At 42.0% G+C, this 18983-nt stretch overlaps 1 protein-coding gene across 9 annotated transcripts in view; it reads left to right on the top strand.

The window, feature by feature from the left end:
- The window catches only part of FBXW8 (F-box and WD repeat domain containing 8), a 47019-nt gene that overhangs the window by 9000 nt on the left and 19036 nt on the right, over positions 1-18983 (top strand). For all 9 annotated transcript variants that reach the window (XR_014931979.1, XR_001558555.3, XR_014931977.1 and 6 more), the window contains 3 exons: positions 1187-1351; positions 1948-2036; positions 14546-14703. Coding sequence is in view for 3 of the 9 variants with exons in the window: in XM_085509551.1 (XP_085365677.1) it covers positions 1187-1351; positions 1948-2036; positions 14546-14703 (412 nt within the window). In the remaining 6 variants the exon portion in view is untranslated. The remainder of the gene's footprint in view (positions 1-1186; positions 1352-1947; positions 2037-14545; positions 14704-18983) is intronic.

The raw sequence follows: 18983 nt of genomic DNA, 5'->3' as shown, positions 1-18983 counted from the left end.
TTCCGAATGGGACGGGATGTTGGATTTTGAAAGCACAGTTGTGATGTGTGTCTTTCTGCAACAAGCCCAATGGAGGCAGCACAGTGTAAATAAAGCCAGAAGCCTCACAGCGTTCTCAGGGGCATGTCCTGTGTCGGTGCTGCTTGTAGCTGAGTGCAGGTCCTGCTGTTGGGGCACTATGGAGCACACAGGGACTTGTTGCAGCCCTGCACCAGCTGCAGGGATCTCACGCCTTCAGTTCTCCTCGTAACATACACCACTTTGTGGGGCTGAACTTTGTGTTTAAAGGCCATGTTTCTAGAGGGGCTGGAGCAAAGCATGTGTGTTGATAACAAAATATAGAGGGGGTTAATTTTATAAAACAGGAGATGAGTAATGTAGTTAATTTTTTCCTTCTGTGCTATGTGTAAACGTGGAAGCAATGGCAGGTAGACATGGGGTGGTGGGTGCTGTGGGGTTCTGTATCAATGCAAGACCTAGATTTTTGGTGTAATCTTGGCACTGGGGACTTAATTGTGTGCTGCTAAAAATGATGTCAGCCCAAAAAGCTTTTTTTCAGTCTTCTGGAAGCGGTGTCCAATTGATTACTGCTTTCACTGGCAGCAATTTTCATTGGTTAAGTTTGTTGTGTTGGTTTTTTTTCCTAAATTAAGAGTTACAGATTACAGATGCTACTTAAGTTGCATCTCACCTCTTGAATCTTTAATTCTAAGCGCACAATTGGTTATGATGAAGCGGCTTTCTCTGAAATGGACAGCAACTTGAGGCTACTTGAAAAACTTAATAATTCATTCCTATTTATGCATACTGTAATACAATAGGTTATAAATCACTAATGTCACCCAGCCTAATCAGGCATTGTCAGGAGGGTGGTGGCGTGATCTGCAAGCTTTTCTTAACAACAAATGTGGAAATAAATTCATTCTTTTGCTCAAAGCTTACAATGCTGTCTTAATTGTTTTCTTGCTCCTTTTCCTTTCCAAATTTTCTGTGGCACTTATTTCAGATGTCAGCAATGTGGCCTCCAAACAGTGCTGTCTGTGTTTTGTTCAGTTTTAGCAGAGCAGAATCTGAGTATTTTGACCGAGTTTTTCTTAAAAGAACCAACAGAAATGTTATGTGTTTTTATTTTATATGAAATCTGATGTGGTTTCATGTGAGATATGTATATATGTTTGGTTTCCAGGTCAGCAGAACATGGAAAGTGCTCGCAGAAGATGAAGTGCTGTGGTACCGGCTGTGCCAACAGGAAGGATACCTGTTGGATGTGAGCATCTCTGATCGGCCCTGCTGGAAGCTCGCCCTGAAGGACTGCCGTGCCAAAGAGCGTGCTTTGCGAACCAACTGGAAGGTAAAAGGGAGAGGTTGGCTTAATGGGATCCAGATGCTGAAGAAAAATGGGAACCTGGTTCAAACAAGTGGCAGTGAGAAGCTGGTCTTCTGAATTGCAGCTCCTCTTGGCTAGGTAAAAGGGGAAAGGTGCTGATGGATTTATGAGACATGGCCCCAGCTGTAATACTGCTTATTTTCTTGACGGTCAGTTGCTTTTGGGAATGGGTCTTTGATTGCAGCTCTACTCCCATGACTTTGGTGAAAGATGTTTTTACTTCATCCATCCTTAGGCACTGACAATCAGCCTTTAAGATGAAGGCTTCTTCTCTGTTCATTACATATTCTGGCAAAAAGAAAGGTATCATTTCTTTGATGTCATGGTTACGTTTCTCTGCTTAATGATTACAAATGATAATGGTGAATGATGATTTCTTTCTTCTTCTGTTTGTAAAAAGTTCCAGGATGCAAGCATGAAATACACGGGTCTTCTCTCTCAGCTGCACAGCAACTTGTCAGCAGCAATAGTAAAGCTCAAGGGTTTCCTATGTGGAAGCAAACAAACTTGGTGGATGAATTAATTACAATACTAACAGCAGATCTTGTTTTTCTGTGCAGAACCGCAGTGGTGCTGTGAGTCAGCTGCAATACGAGCTGGGAAAAATCCTATGTGATGTACATTCTTGTGATGGAGTTGTTATTGCTGGGTGAGTATGGCATCGTGCAATGCTCATTTGCCCTTCACTGTTTGAAATCTCATGCTGCTTTTTGTACAAATTCAAAGGAAGTACCAGTTTTAGGTACGAAGGGTGATTTTGTTGTTTTTTCTTTCCTTTGGCTGAACTTTCTTTGTGGGTGAGAATCTTTGGCCCTACGGTAAGCAATAATTACAGGCATCTACAAGTCAATTCAGCAGTACAAGTTTTTGATGTAATGCTATCTTAGGTAAGTTTGGTACTTGTAAAGCCTTAGTACTTTCCAATCAGTTGTATCCATTACTTTGCTGCAGAAGTACTCAAAGTGAGGTAGATGTGTATTGGGAAATGCTTAGGAAAAGAGTAATAACTCCCTTTTTTCTTCTATGAAACTGTTTTGATCACAAAGGTAGGTGTGTCCTTGGACAAGATAAATTTAGGCTTGTTACTGTTCTCCGCTATTTTTTAAGAGACAGTATAGGGGGAAAAAAGAAAACATGGAGAAACTCAACCTCCTTTTTTCACAGTGCTAAACTTTGTCCAGACTGTGACTTAGTGTTAGTTACTCACTTCTCTTACGCTTTCAAAACGCTCGTTTAAGACCATTCCAAACTCTTGGCAGAGGTTACCATGGCTCACATCAGTTGTGGTAAAGTTTTGCTGTATTCTGCTTGCATTCAGTAATTATCAGTCCTGCAGAAGAAGTCACACTAGTAAATGAAAACGGTAACATCACAGGACAGGACATTGTCCTTCAACATACCGGAGTTCTGTATTTTATTATACTACTCCATATTAATGGCATGATTGTGCATTGTGGAATGAAAGGAAGACTGCCTGTAAAATACTGTAAAATTCACTCATCAATTACAGGGAAGGTGACTTGAAATGCATCATATGTAGGTAGCTCCCATATACCTTGAAATCCTTTTGAATTCTGTTGGGCAGCAAGGAGCTGATATGTTGTAACGCAGCAGACAGCAGGAATGAAAGGAGAATTTTAAGCTTTATTAGAATCACTGTTGTTTCTGCTATTTACTAGATGCTTTCCCACTTTTCTTACTACTTCAGCTGGAGGTCTTTTTCCTGTTCTTTGCTGCCCTTTTGTCTCACTGATTGTTGCTTCTCTTTCTCTACCTTCCATGTAATGAAAACGTGTCTGCCAAAGACAAGTGCGGTCTGTGACCTCTGGAGGGGCAGTGCCACACAGTGGTTAACCCAGACAGTGGCCCTGGGAAGAGACTTAAGAAACTGCAGCTGTATGGCAGGTCTCACCTTGGCTCCTGCCTGATGTTGAGGCTTCCCTTGGTCACAGAGGCTCTGGTAAGAAACCACAGGTCCCTGAGTGCTGAGGCTGCAGCTGGGACCCAGCTCTGCAGAGAGCAGCCTGCCTGCCTTTGTGCCCTTCAGCCTAGGCACTGTGCTGCCTGGCCTTGGCTAGGGGTCTGCTCTACTGTATCTGCTCCACTGTCTCTGCTGAAATCTCCTCTACGTTTTTAGTAGCCAGAAACCCCAGTTGCCATCGTGCTGCTGCCAAAATCTCCAGATCTTCTTTTTCTTTCATTTTCTCCATTGTGTTTATATCCAAACAGGCAGTGTATAGAAAGTACACAGAATAAATTTAATTTCTAGAGGATTAATAAACAAAGGAGATTAATCCTGAATATTAAACTCAATTGTCCATACGTTCACTTGGTGTATTGCAGAAGTCAGGCTGAGGTGGTTTCAGACAAAACATTTGTGTTGGTTCCCAGTACTTGTGGTACTCTCGAGTCTGCTGGTGAGTTCTCCTTTGTTGGCACAGTGAAAGGTGATGGGGAGCTGATGTTCCCACAAAGTTCACAAACATAGATGAGAGACAACTGAGGGAAAAGCGGCTTAGGGTTTTCATTCCAATTACTTTTCAGTAATTTCCCTTCTCTAAGAAAACACATCTTAAAAACAAGGTATCTTTTTATGGAGCTGTGACTATACTGTTGATAGAACAGCATGGGGAACTTAGATTTCAACTGTTCGACATTACCTGATTGATAAAATCAGTGTTCAGAATATTAGAATACAAAAATTATATGGCTTCCATTGCTGTTTACCTCTTCCTCCTCACACTCCTTTGATAGCTTGGATCTCTGAAAGCATCTTGTAAATTGCTGTGAACTGAAAGCTGTTCTTGCCCAAGAGAAGGTGAATTTGTTGTTTTGCCAGTGACGATCAAAGCCTACAAGACAATAGCACAGTGCAGTCCCTCAGAAATATCTTAGAAACTATCCAGCTAATTTAGTAACGTGGAACTGTAAGAAAATATGACTCTTGTTATGAAAGCTGGAAGTATCTGATGCCCAAAATGCCTTCAGGCTCTCATACAGGTCATTGATACCCAGCGCTTCTCTCGTCTTGTGATTTTCACAACCTGAGAGAATGCACTTTTCAGGACTGAGATTTCCAGTTCATCTGTCAATGAATAATGAATTATTTTTTGGCCCTGCTCCTATTTTGTTGTTGTTGTTGTTGTGTTACTTTGGTAAAAAATGCTTTTATGACATTTGCAGTAGTAAAGAACAAACAAAACAGTTGCAGTTAAAACCTGTGAGGATTTGGGTTGGTGGTACAGGGAAATAACTCTGTTCCTTACGTCCATTTGGTAAGAATTTAGCAGACTGAAGGTTTTATTTTGTCTTTTAAGCCCAAACATCACCCACCCCTTTCTCTCCCAACTGTAGTATTGTACTTAATGGCATTTTGCTTTCAAATTTGTCATAAAAGTGTAATGAATCTAGTGATCAATAGCTCGCTGTTGCGTTCTTATAGTATTGAAGAAGTAATTTAATGGCTGGGGTTAACAAAAGTCAATTTTCTTCTCAGTATAAATATCAATTATCTGTTACATTTAATGATTATATCTCTAGTTTCGCACGCACTTATGTGCTTAGCTTTACATGTGAATAATCATAGATTACAACAAGATTTGCCGTGTGCATAAAGCTGAAGTGATGTTTGACCTTGCAGGACTGGAGAAATTGGTGGTGATCTTACAGCTAATTTGGCCTACTGCATTTTATGTGGACATTTTATGTCAGCAATGGCTTGTGGCATCATTTACCTTTGGTTTTTTTTCTCTCTAGACAGGTTGCTGTCCTGGAGAAAAATAGGGCCACTCGATTGTGAGCAGATTTTTCTGATGCCTGACTTTGGGGAGCAGCTGCAGCACTGTTTCTGATTGCGGCCAGGCCAGCCAGGCATTACGGGCTGCTTTGTCACTGGGAACTGTGGCATTGCATAGCAGCTGCTCCCTGCTTTCCAGAGGTGCATTCGGGATCTTGGGAGATCAGAGAATGGTTCTAAAAATTAAAATTAAAAAAAGCGAAAACAAAAGGAGAGGAGTGTTGAGAGAAGGGTTTTCCAGCAGCAATATTGTGTGTTTTGGACCTTGGAGCAAGCCTGGGAAAAATGGTATTTGATCTGAACCTGTGTTTTAATAGCCCTGATCTTTCATGCTTCATTATAGTGCTTCAAACTCGGCAGGAAAGCGGAATGATGCAGCTTTATTTTAGTTGCTGCAGAGTTGTTTTAATCTTTCAAAAAGGGAATTTGTACAGGTTGTGGACAGAGTGATTTATAACACTGGCTGTGAGCGTAACCCATAGAGACATAGCTTGCCTGAACTGGTCCCAGAGTGGATCTCTTTAATAATCTCTTGCAAAGAGGCAAAGATGAGCTAGACAGGGTTGGCTCTCCCTTAGAGAAATGTGCCTGTTTTCTTGCACTCTCCTGTATTTTCTCCGTGCTGCTGCCAAAGCTCAAGCCAGAAGATGGCAGAATATCAAGGATTGATTAAGTGCAACCTGAGCTGTGAGTTGAAGGTGGCTGTGAACAGCTCTTCTTTCTCAGAGAGCCTTGCATTTACAGGCTGACATCAGATAATTCAATCTGGCCTGCATGCAGAGCATCTTGTGTTTATCATTAAATTTTTATCCCAGCGGTTACGATGCTTGTTTTCTGGGTCAGACCTCGAATCCCTTTTCATTTGAGACAGCGGTGTTTGTGGTTACCTCACTCCCAATCAATGTTGTATTTGCCAGCCTTTCTACAGTTACATGTCTCAGAGGATCTTCTTTAAAGATGTTGTCTTCCCCCCCTCCCAATCCATATTCAATTCAAATGTAGTTTCTTCTTTAAGTCAGAGTTTACTTAAAGCAATTATATGCCTGCTTACTCAGCTCATATAAATTACTACCGCTGCTTAGGTTCAGTGTACTTAATGCTGTTGTGTGCTTGGTCTCAGTACAGAATGCCTGCATTTGTTCAGCTTCCATTAATAAAATCTTAATCAAATCAGAGTTCTTTAAGCAGGAACATGTTCAAACAGTGAAACTGGTGGTACTTTTTCCTCTCAGTAGTGTTGACAGACACACTGTGATGGCTGTTTGTAGTCAGAGCTTAGGTCCTTCTTGAGATACAGATCTTGAAGCATGAATCTGGCCAGCACTTGTTGAGCTGCTGTGTCATTACATGGTGGATCTCGTGGTGAAGCATGTCAGAGGTGAGCTGTGGGCTGTCTCTCTGCATGGCTCTCTGAAGTCCTCACCTATGGGTGTCCCAGTGCTGTGCAGTAAGTTACACTGTGTATACCCGAGCCAAGTCCACATCAGTCCACATAATGGCTTTTGTTTTACTGTGCACTCTGTTAACTTTGATGCTTGCAGAGAAGGCGATTTGGCTTTACTGCTGCAGTTTGTGGCTCTGAAAGCTTTCCAAGTGAAAGTAACAGCAGTAATCCGTAGTAAGACTGCTATTCCAAAGGCACAGAAGTATGACAGTATCGGATGCTTTTTCTTTCCTCAGTTTTCTTTGACCAAATGTGGTTGACTTTTAGTTTTCATAAGTAGAGATCTAAGGGTGTGCCTGCACTATTCCAGAGACCTATTTAGCAGATGCTGCATGGAGCCTCTGCAGCTCTCACCGGCAGGCTGGGAGTCACCTCTGCCTTCTTCTCTTCATCTTCTAACCTCAGAGGGTTTCCGCTTTCTCCTATGTAAGTATGTATTGCCTCTTTCCTCTGTACCTTTTCTAATATTATTTATTTTCAGTTAAGGGCTTCTGAGATTCGTCTGCTCCTCTTGCCTCAGTAATTCTGCGGATTGACACGTCCCCTTTCAGGGTGTTGCCCACATGACACATGGTACTTCTCCTTTATTTGAGCAGTGATGCTTAATAAAGGCAATAAGAAGCAAAAGAAGAATCACTGTTTTCAGAGGTGACAATGCATTTTAATTCTGTCATACCGAGAAGCTAAATGCACCAAGAGGACTTCCATAAAGCAGTCTCCATTCTGGAGGAGTCTTATGGGAGCTGTGGTTTAAACACTGCAGCATCTTCCAACAAGGTGGACATTTTGGTTTAAGTCACTATGAGACAAAATAAAGGCAGGAAAGTGGTTCCTGCTCTGTAGTGACTTTCTTTGTTCTCTAAGATCATCTCCCAGGCTGCTTTTCTCTTGCTTAAAGGTGACCTGCAAATGACTAGTTAAAGAACGGGCTTGCCACCCTTTTTAGCTTCATAATGATGTGTGAAAGTAGCCTGAAAGGCTTGAAAATACTTTTCTGCACTTTGAAAAACTTCATGTCAACTCTTGTCTCATTTGTTTTTCTCTTGCTGTAGGGCTTGTGGGCTATTCTCTAGGAATTTATTAGCTCTTGCATCTTAATTCAGTGTGCAGACCTGAGGAAACCAAAATGTTAATTAGTAATGAAAATGAATAAAAGTTAACAAAGCAGCCTGGATAAACTTCCTTCCTTATTTAATTGCTTAAATTTCACTTGCCTAATGTCACAGCTTTGATAGGTTTCTTCCTCTGCTCCTGGTGATGGGGAGCCTGGACATCAAACAGAGCAGTTAGGAGGGATGTAAGAAAAAACTTGCCTTTTTCCTTCAACCATCCCCAACCCTTTTTTGTCCTCTTCACTCATTCCCTTATTGTTAAGAAGTAATAGGTGTCAGGCCTTCTGTCTTTTTCATGTGAGTCACCTTTAGGAGGGTTGAAAACAGGATGACATCACGAGTTCAGAGGGGTCAGATGACAAACAACAGGAGTTAGGTAAGGTTGTGTTAAGTGACAGGCACATTGGCTTCTCTGTCATCTTGTGGGGAAAAAGAGCCTTTCAGGTGAAACTAATAGTGGAAGCCTGATACTGACTCCTTTTGACAGCTCCCTTGCCAGCCTGTCCCACCATTAAGCTATTGGTTTACCTGCAGGTTTTATGGATTGCCAAGGAATGCCTTGCTGCAAAGATCTGCTGTGCATGTGGTGATGCCCAGTGTTCTGTAGTCACAGCAGTTCTGTTCAAGCTCGTAAAACCTGATTTTCTGCTGAGACCACCCTCCTTTTTCATCAGTTTCTTGAATGTTTCTTTTTTACAGTTTTCGTGACTATCCAGCCTCTGTTGCCATCAGTGCCTAAAAGTTCAAGCAATACTTTTCCTCCCTGCTGTTTGCAGTGTGCTGCAGTTTGCATCCCTTCTGATATACAGAGATCAATTTACATCATCTTCAAATGTTTTCTCTCCTCTGTCTGAAACTGGAGACATTGTTCTATTTGTTGAACTACATGACTGTATTTTATCAAACAATGTGGCTGATGTGCCAGATCCTTCCCAAATTACATCATAATTTCTCTTGAATTCTGTTGAAATAATGTGTTTTTCCCCTCTTGTGACAGCAGCTGTAGGCAGTGTACACAGTAACGTGTGTCCTTGGTCAGAGCAGCTGGCTTTGTTAATGGACGTGGGCTGATGCAAGCTACTGGAACCTTGATCTTAATGATGGGAGAGCCTTGGCCTTAAACAAAAAGATTACTGGAGACTTTTTGGCTTTCTGTAGCTTCTTTTTAAAGCATTCATTAAAATGTTTTGCCTGCCGTATAACCCTTTGGCTTGATTCTGTTCCCTTGGTATATCTGCATGCACTTAAAATTAATAAGAAAGTGAGGTGTGCAGAAGTATTTAGGATGTTGAAATGTTAATTTTGTTACAGATAACAGAAAAATTGCTATCTCAAGCAGCTTAACCCACTTCCTAAAGCTATGATTTCCTAAACAAGGCCATAAGAAGGAAGGTACAAGCTCTTTCCCAGCTTAGTTTCTCTAAGTGTGGTCCACAGATGGATGTGGGTTGATGAACTGGAAAGTCAAGTTCCCAGTAGGAGATTTTGGGAACTGATCGTAGGATGCTCAGAATGTATTTCCCACAGGTTAAGTCTGAAAGTGTTTTCAGATCATTCTTGGTACAAGTTTTAGTCATTTTTTTTCCAAACCTAGCAAATAATATTTAGGTGGTATCACGGACATTACCTTTCCACTGCATGTTCTTCCAGTGTTGTGATGGTTTCAGGTGCTCGTTTCAGTTTACCTCCATCTGTTTTCTTCTTGCATTTTCTGGTGTAGCTTTCTGCCACTTCATGTAGTAGCAGAAAAGAATTTTCTATTCTATTTGTGTTTCATTTTTGTCATCATCTTATATTTATATTCCTTTCAAAGGAGCTCTCTTTATTCCATTGCTGCATTCCTTAACTGCTACCAGACTCTTTTTCCTGAATTCTCTCAAGAAATCCCTTAGCCAAGCTCTCTGCTGGTTTTTATGTACTGATGAAATCAATATCTGTAAATAATTGTAAATGAGAACATATGAAGGCTGAGGAGCTTCTGCCTCTTCTAAGTTGTCTGTCCTCCCCCCTCTCTTCAGGGAAGAGCTGTGGGCCTTAACGTCGAGTATAGAGATGTTAGTAGTATCAGTTTAATAATTTCAGTGTGTTGTAGTTGAGGTATCTTCCAATTTCCAACATATTTGATGAAGAGGCTTTTGCAGTTGAAGGTTGTGAAGGATTCCATTCTTACGTGAGCTGTGTAGAGAAGATGAAGCTTAAGGAGCAATTGGAACCCATTAACAAAAGCATTTGGACTTGGGTTCATGTGCTTCATTGAACCTTATTGAGCTTACTAAGGGGATCTGGGTATGTACTTTAATTAACCACGTGAAGATTAGTTGCTTTGGTGGAATAAGGGGGAAAGGTCTGAGGTGCTTGTTGCAGCAAGACAAGGCAAAATACTCATTATTTTACTTGCTTATCAACAGGCATCCATTCAAACAGAGCTATAGCTGGAGAGTGTTACTTGAGCAAAATTCCTACTGACTTCAATAAAAAGCATTGACACTGTAAGGACTTCATAATAAGATCTTTTGAGTATTAACAGATGGTCACCGACTGCCTGAAACAAAGTTGTTGGATTTTTGTTTTGTTTTGTTTTGTTGATCACCGCAGGTATCTGGAAACTGAACAGACTTTGCCTTCTGGAAATCAAACCTGACTGTGAAACAAAGGTTTTTCATTCCCCTTTTTTTTTTTTTTATTAATTTTCTTGCTACAAATCCTTTAGAGAAAATATGAAAAACAGCAACTGATTTGTGAAGTGTCTTATCAGAAGTCTTTGGTGTTCAGACCAACTCAGTGAGGTGGGACTTGCCCTGGAGTGGTGTGCTGCAGGCAGCCTACAAAACGGGCCCTCACTGCTGTCCTGTTCCAGCAGAGCCCCATTGGCAGTCTGGTTGACCCATCCGCTTCAGTGCAGTTGTGCAGTGCCAGCAGTAAGTAGGCCATGAAGGAAAGTGGCATGTCTCTGTTGCTGCCATGGACTGAATGAGGAGAGTATCTACTGTTTTGAAAATGTTCCTGTTAACAGTTTTTCTTTTGTGTATTTGTCAGTTTATATATTAGTTGCAGTTGTACTTTGCACAAACACTAATTAGACAGCCATCAACACTCAGGGCCAAAGGCTTACTAACAATGCAACTGTGATAGCAGTGTCTTAATTGGTTGAGTATAATTGTCATTAGGCAACGATAAAGACATCTGGGGCTCTGGAGGGAGATCAGCACCCCCTCCTTCTCTTCCCCAAATTTGTTCTGGCTATTGCTATCCAACACAGTTGAGCTTTTTCAGATGAGCCCCTGTGTTTTGACCAGTTTCCTGATGTTTTTCTCCTTGTGAAATCGACTGCCTCTTCAGCACCACTTCATTAGAGCTGTGCCCAGCCTCCAGCTTTGCCTCCTCCCACATGTGCTCAGCCCTTCGCCACCTGCTTCCCAGCCATCGTGGGACAGCAGCAGCTTTTAGCCCCCGTCTCCTTCGCCTTCACTCTTCTGCTTTCACTCATGTGAGAGGGTATGAGGAAGCTGTTCATCTCATTATGACATTACTGCCAGTAAAAGTAGTTGAAATGCTTTTGATTAGTGAGCAGACATTTTTATTATACTATGTAGATACCATATGAATTTAATTTTTTCAATTTCTTAGTACCATGTGCAATCCAGCTATTGTTCCATTTCAGCAAGTTTATTTTATTCATCTGCAGGGCTGAACTTGAATCTGCAGGCTCACTTTTATGGTCGTGCAGTTATCCGACTAAGATAACAGTACTGGATTGCTGGGGAGAAGAAGAGAAAATAGCTAGAAAAATACAGCTCATCCTCCTGCTGCTACTTCTCACACATGTATTCTGAGATGTTTAGAAATGTGAGAACCACAGCAAAGTGAAATGCAGGTCCACGGGAGAAGCTGAGTTACTTGCATGGGGAGTCTTGGGAACATGAATACATGGTGTTATTTATATTAAAATAAGTGGGTTTTGTTGATGGTTTTTTCTCTCCAGCAGCTTTTCAGAGCTGTTGCAGCAAAAAAAAGTCAGTGACTCATTGAGCTTGGAGCACTCTGCCCGTCCTGTAACAGAAGACTTAAATCTGGGAAGCTCTCATTCGGTAGCTAATAATACAAGGGACATTCTCATCGCAAAAAAAAAGATGGTTGTGGCAGGAAATGAATAGAAATACAGAAATGATGTAGGAATAGTTTCTGTGCAGTGCAGTGTTTTCTTCTCCCCGGCCATCTATGTTGATATGGCAGATTTGCCAATTATCTGCAATAAAGCAGCCTTTTTATTTTTTTACAGCAAGGCATTGCTTTAATAGTTTAAAAGCCTTTTGTTGTGGTTACAAATTGAAAGTGTGTTGCTCTTTACAACAGCATTAAAAGCAGGGAGTTGAACCATTAAATTTTTTAGTTCTGAATTGGATTCATCTGTATTTGAAACTCTTCCAGTTCTGTTCTGGTATAAACCCAGTGGTGCTGGAAACAGGCATGTGGCAGTGCTGGCCAGCGGAGTGAGAGATGGTGTATGTCTCCCATTTCCCCATTGTGATTCCATGCCCAAACCTGGACCTCTACTTGGGTTTCCAGTGCGATCTTGGAACATCTCTGCAAATCCATTAGGTTTGCCGCCTGGGATGGAGATGCTGTCATGGTGAGCTGGGAAGGATGTGAGTGAAATGGGCTGGGAGGGGTACTGGAGGAAAGCTGCCTTACTGCCCTCCTCTCTGCTCTTCCTGCTGGACCTGAGGCACTTGTCTCAGCTTATTCTGCACTTCTGGGATGTCTGGACAACAACACATGAAGGCTGAGTCTGGTTCTCCTGGCATATGGAACCTCTGATCTGATGGACTCAGTAGCCAGTTTGATGGTTGGAGAAGACTTTCAAGATCATCAAATCCAACCTAGATGGTTCTGTGATTCTCTGTCATAACAGATAAGAAATGGGCGTTAAGACTGCAGTCTTCTTACACATTATTCTGTAATATCTGAATAAACTCATTAGGGCATACCTGAGGTATACCTGAAAAGCTCTTCTGTCAACAAGTCCTTGCTGAGGGTGGGAGAGCAGCACATCTTTGTGATATCAAAGTGAGAGCTCTTTAGTCTCAGTCACTGGTGAGGGAGCGAGTGGGGACTGCAGCAGATAGATGTGATTACCTCTGCCAAGTACAGTTTTTGTTGTGTTTTATCCCCAAAGTTTGAATTTTATCTGAAACAAAAGCTTTTCAGCATTGCAAACTGAAGCTATTTCCTGTAGACAAACCTGGAAAGATTTTTAGTCCAAAATTAAACTTTTTGCTTTCCTATGTGGAAGCTTCTCTCTAGAACTATTATTTTCAAGAGATGCTGCTGTAAATTGGGATGAAAAGTGAGGTTTATAGTTGGATTGGGACCTTATCTGCAGAAGGAGGCGGATGGAGAAGCGCCATCTCAACCAGTTCTCTCATTTTTTTTTCTATCTAGTGGTGTGAAGCACTGCAAGGGAAGTCATGTCACAAGGATCCAACTCTCTTCTGAGTTCAGTAACAAGAATTAATGTACATCTCTTTGCTTAACAGTTCTCTACCACTTCCTCAGATGCTTCAGTTTGATGTATAGTGTTTTCACCCAGAGGTGCTGAAAGTAATCTGCTCCAGAATACATGCAGCCCCAGTGTATGGCACTGGGTGACCTGCCCAGCATCGTCTGAACCTTTGTTAAGCACCTTCCTTCACCTCCTTTGTTTACACATACTTTCTTATTGTCATCATAAATATGGGGTGTTTCTGCCCTGTAGACCTCTGGGGCTGAAAGAATCGCTGTTGAAATGTTTTTCCCCCCAAAAGCAGAATAGAATAAAGCTGACAGAATCTCAGGTATGGCAAAGAAACACAGCTGAGATTAACTGTTGTCGTAGTTGTGTTGAAACTTACTTGTAAGTCACTGTAGATCTCCAAATTGACCATATTTTTGGTCAGTCGTATGGGGAGTTTCTTTTCTATCTTTCCTGCAAGATGCTGCAGTGATTTATTTATTTTTCAATTAACAGTCCATTGTGGCACAGCAGATGTGGCACAGGACAGATCTTGTGTTGCTGTGTTACAGCCTTTATGCCATTAGATGTATTCAGTATAGTTTGAGAAGCTGATTTCTATTGTTTTTATTTTCTCTTTAGCAAATTGTAGTGTGTCTGGTGTTATCAAAACACCAGAAAAAACTACAGTGTAAGAGAGTCTGCTGCGAAGAAGGAAGCACTGCTCTGATTCTAAAGACAACGCTTAATCCTGGGAATAAATTAATTAGTCTTCCGAGATGTAGGCAACTCTGATGTGTTGATGAGGCATTAGGAAGCTTATTTCTCTGAAGGGCGGCAGGTTGGATGGATGGATGCATGTGAATGCTTGTTTGTATGTACATAAATACTCTGATTAAACAGCCTTTCTCTGGCACGACCACAACTGCACGGTTTTAAAGACCAAAAGGAAACAGACTGAAGTTTAGCCGTGCTGTAAGTGTCGCTCATTACTGATTAACTGTTTGGAATTTTTTTTTCCTGGAGCCCTGCTTCCCTTGCATTTTATCTGTAAAGCTGGTCCTGGTAGTTGGTCACCCATGGTAGCTCAATGGTGTCCCCAGAGCCCCAACTTGCCTGTGTTAGTAGACTTGCTGTTGCATTCAGTAAATGCGAATAAAATGAACAAAGTTGGTGGGATTGCAGACGTAAGGAGAATCCATACTAGGAACTGTAAATGGCATTGAGCTTTCAGACCCATCTCGTTCTTCCTCTGTTCCTTTGCAGCTACCTCTTTTCAGATGTTTTTGGAATGAATAAAAGCTTTCTTTTCCAGATACACATCGGGGGAAGTGAGGTTGTGGGACACGCGCACCTGGGACTACACAGCCCCCATCCTGGAGCCAGTGCACGGTCCTGGTGATGCTGGACCTCAGCCACATGTCTCCTTTGTGAGGATAAACAGCTCTCTGGCTGTAGCAGCTTATGAGGACGGTAAGTAACCACAACTCTCCTCCCTATTTAGGGGAGGAAAAAAGGAAAAAGCTTTATAAAAATGAAGCAGCTGTGCTCAGCTTTTTGTGTGCCCATAATCCTGTATATACACACACGCACACTCTTGCTTTTATGTGAGAAAGTTGGCCAATAACCCTAAATGCATTAGGAGGCATTGGAACATAGCACCCATTAAAACTGATGTTTAATTCCTGCTGGAACTGCTACACAAAGCTTGAGTGCCAGGCTGAAGTCCAGCCAAACTATCTTAAGCAAATAACTTGTTTTGCTATAAAAAATATTAAATATTCTTCCACCACCATTCTCCTCTGTCCAAAACTCCCTGAGGGTACTATGGCTTTGTTATGGGAGTAGTGGTAAACTTGCATGTCTGATTAGGCTGTGTCCTCTCTTGTGCATCCGTGTGCTACACAGGGAACATTGTCATAGCTGAAATATTGGTTTGCATTATTGAGTTTCATACTTCAATATAGAGAAATAAGAACTGTGCCCTAATATTTAATGAAACTAATAAAATCCTGGGTGTATACATTGTTTTAAATGTACTTAAGTATAATGGCTATTGAGAGCCAGAAACCAACTACATGTCTACTGGACATGGGAACAGCAGTAAAAAAACCCACCTTTGAACAGTGCTTGATGCTTGGGGTCCTAAGTTGAAGAGCCGAGGCAGAACTCAGCTCCTGGCAGCTTTCTTTAGATTGTGTGATTTGGTGCTTAAAATTCTCCTCAAATGTGAATAAAGAGGATTTTTTTGTCTGTTTCTTTTTAAGTTAGGAGTGCTGTACGTGTATTATCTCCGATCCTGGCACTTTTTACATGGAAACAAAGCCAGAGATGGGTAATCCAAACAAAATCGCTAATCCTTTTATTTTATAAGTAAATTATATGCTTTGTCTCTGAAAAAAAGTGTTTGAGATGATCAACATTTTAGTGGTTTTTCTAGTCTGGATTGAGCTATTTCCATTTTCCGTGGCTAAAAATTATTGATAGGCAATGTTTTATGACAGCAGTGAGTCTGGTATTACAAAACACGACTGTTATTTACTTAAGTCATAGGAAATTATTACAGTGATGGTTTTAACTGTTGACTTTTTTGTCCAGTGTGCCAAACAGTGAATATAACGGAGGCTCTTTTGTTTGCTTTCTAGTCTCCCACTGACTAATCTAATAATCTTTCCAGGTTTTTTTCCTGTCAGATTCCTTGTTGTCGGCCCTGTGTGTGCTGTGACTGCAGTAGTTTGCATAAAGCTCAGCGTCGTATTCTTCTGGGTAGAAATTTTAATGGGCTCTGTGATATGGCAGTTACTCTGATTTGAGAACCCTGGTCAGAATAGATTAGTTTCTATGTGAACGGGGAATTATAAATACTGTTTTTAGAAATGTTTACCAACTCGAATCTGAAAGCACATATTTACAGTTTGACAGAGAGAATTATTTTAAACTTGGAAGGAAGGGGGGACGGAAGGGGGGGGGACGACTTTGAAGACAATGTGTTTGATTGTTCTTTGTTGTACTCTTCCAGCTCCCTTTTCTCTTTGTTTGTAAGTTTGACTAACAGAGAGAAACCATCTGCTAGTGTTGGAGGTACTGCTGTCAGGCAGAGAGTCTAGACTTCTCTGTCGAATCCCTGGCTAGCAGACTTGTGCAGATAACATCAGTTTCTCCCAGTTCAACAGAGCTCACGCAGCGATGTCCTTGGCACCTGATCACAGGGAAGAGCTAACAGGCAGATCCTGCTCGCACCATGTCTGCCTCGCAGCGCTGCTCTGCGCTTCAGCAGGAGCGAGCACTTCCCAAGGCATATGAGGTACAGCAAGGAAAGGTTGTCTTATCGGGATGCCTGCGTCCAAAGTGAATTGCATCTCTGTGATGGCACTAAAGAAAAATTGAATTGTGGCTTTCGGTGAATGTTTCCGACAGTGTCAGCCTCTGTGGAACAAGCTGCAAGGAGAGGGAAATGAGGAAAAAATGTACGGGGAGAAAATGAAGTTCCTTCTGCTCATGCCAGTGCTCAGTGGGGGCACTCCATGTACACCTGGGGCAATGGGACTTGGCAACTCGATCCACAGTTGTGATTTTTGAATTCCAACCCACTGGCCTCATATTTCTTCTGCCTTGTTTCCTATTGTCAGCACTGGCAGCCCTCCAGTTTGATTTTACCACTAATTGTGTTGCACGTTACCGAACTGAAATGAATCAAATCAAAATGCTTTTCCTGGAGCATTAGATAAAGCAGGCGAGGGTTCTGGGTAATGAGCAGATGCTGCTAATGCAGGGACAGTCGGGGCCTTGCCAGGACTCCATCTGCTCCATGCTTGCCTGCCTTTGGCTGCGAGCCACGGCTTTGGGAAGCAGTGGTCTACTTTAGCCATCAGCCCTCCACCCTCCAGAGTCTCGTAGTTTGACTTGAAAACAGTGTGCTGCAACAAGGGAAGCGGTAGGGTGGTGGTTTTCTTGGTTTTAAATGCAGTGCTTCATACTTGTATATCCATGACAGGGTGATGCAGCGCTGCTCCTGCTCACGGCAGCTCTTTAAGACCTATGGGCTGAAGTGGTGGCACTTCCCAAGTTGCACAGCAGCACCTTGGAGCAGAGGAAGGAGCTTTCTGCAACGGTTGGAAGTGTGCTCACTTTTCGGCAGCCTGCAGGAGGCGAATTCTGGCAGTGGGAATCTGTTGTCTTGTCCATTCTGGTGCCCTTAGATCTGCTTGCAGGCATTGTCCCTTCTGTACCCTGCTTGCAGATACAGAAATGGAGTGTTGTGGTGGGAGTCTCCCCCCAAGCACCATGGAGTGCTATGCAAAAGCTACAGCAGGAGGCAGGCAGCCTCAAATTAAGGAAAGTTTGGGGGTTGCTTTTTCTTTTGTTTGAGGGTTGTTTTTGTTTGTTTGTTCTTTAAGCTGTTTGTAGCATGTAGCCATAGGTGTACATTTACATTTATTCATGAGTGATGTGTACAGGTGCCTGTGGATACATACACCTGGGTTTGACTCTGTGGTGTGGTTTCACCTCCAGGCCAGGGATGTCTGCCTCCCAAGTTGCTGAGCTGGGGGTAGAGGAAGTGAAGGACAGACATACTTGTCTATACCTGAAAACAACAAGGAACTAAAGCTTAGAGTAAAAAATGCATGTAGCGACTGTTTAAAAGTGAGAAGCAGTTGTTTAGTTCACCTTTGAGTTAGCTTAAGATGTGACAGGCCACCGTCCTGCCTCATCCTACAGTCATTATGCAGCTGTGCTGGGAATGAGTGTGAAAGCTACAGGTCACAGTGTAGCCTAACACCTTGTACTTGTGGTTGTGCAGCCTTGTCCTTTTCAAGAGTGAGACTAGCTTATGGGAAAGAGTCGCTTTATTTTGTGGCAGAAGTGTTGGCTTTGTACCGAGGAGAAACCATCAGTATATGAAAACAGAACAGCTGCTTTTGCAGAATGCCCTTGTGCTCCCAGGTATGAAGGGCTTTACTGGAGGCTGCCACTATTACTGAGGAACAGCTCCAGCCCTTCTTTGACAAAGCAGGAGTATGTGCAGTGCTGCTGCTGTGTACTGGAATGGACTACAGTGTGTCAGCAGCGCTCTGTGAGAGGTTTAATAGACCCATAATTCAATGTGTTACCCAAATATCCTGCAATACAGAGTGACTTGCAATAACTGGACCTTTCTCCAGACTGCATTTCAGCAGTATGTTGGGTAAGTTACAAGCCTACATTCTTTGTACAACCTGGGCTGAAGTGACAAATAGGAAGAGCAGTAACATCAAGTGCCTGTAATTGCATCATTTTCATCAGCCTCTTGCATTTAGCTCATTCTCCTGAGCCAAGACAAAATGTAAGCAAGCTCTGTAAAGTCCAAATTCCAGGAGTTATTGTTGGAGTTCAATTGGAATAAACACAGTTGCCATGCAGATTTCAGCCTGCTGTGAAAGTATTACATGTAACTTTGATTTAATGGCTTTCAGTACTCAAAAGAAAAAAAGACACGCATGTGCTTGCAGCCTTAACTTCACCTTAGCAAAGATTTCTGCTATGGAAATGAAGCAGTAGTGAGTGCTGGAGACAGGAAGATAGACTGTATAAAGCAGTGATCTCATCTGCACTGGTAAATCTTAAGCCTAATTTTTTTCTGTGTTGCCATACTGATATCTTTGACTGTAATGGTGATATTTTTGAGCTGTTACACAAATGAGATTAACCATTGCAAAAATGTACGTGCTAATAAATACATTTTGCCTTCTATGCCATGAAAAGCAGAATAGGGA

The sequence above is a fragment of the Coturnix japonica genome, chromosome 9 (assembly GCF_054131305.1).
Source record: "Coturnix japonica strain WE chromosome 9, WE-NBRP24, whole genome shotgun sequence".
Classification (NCBI taxonomy): domain Eukaryota; kingdom Metazoa; phylum Chordata; class Aves; order Galliformes; family Phasianidae; genus Coturnix; species Coturnix japonica.
The sequence above is the reverse complement of the archived record's forward strand: the minus strand, read 5'-3'. Positions and strand labels throughout refer to the sequence as shown.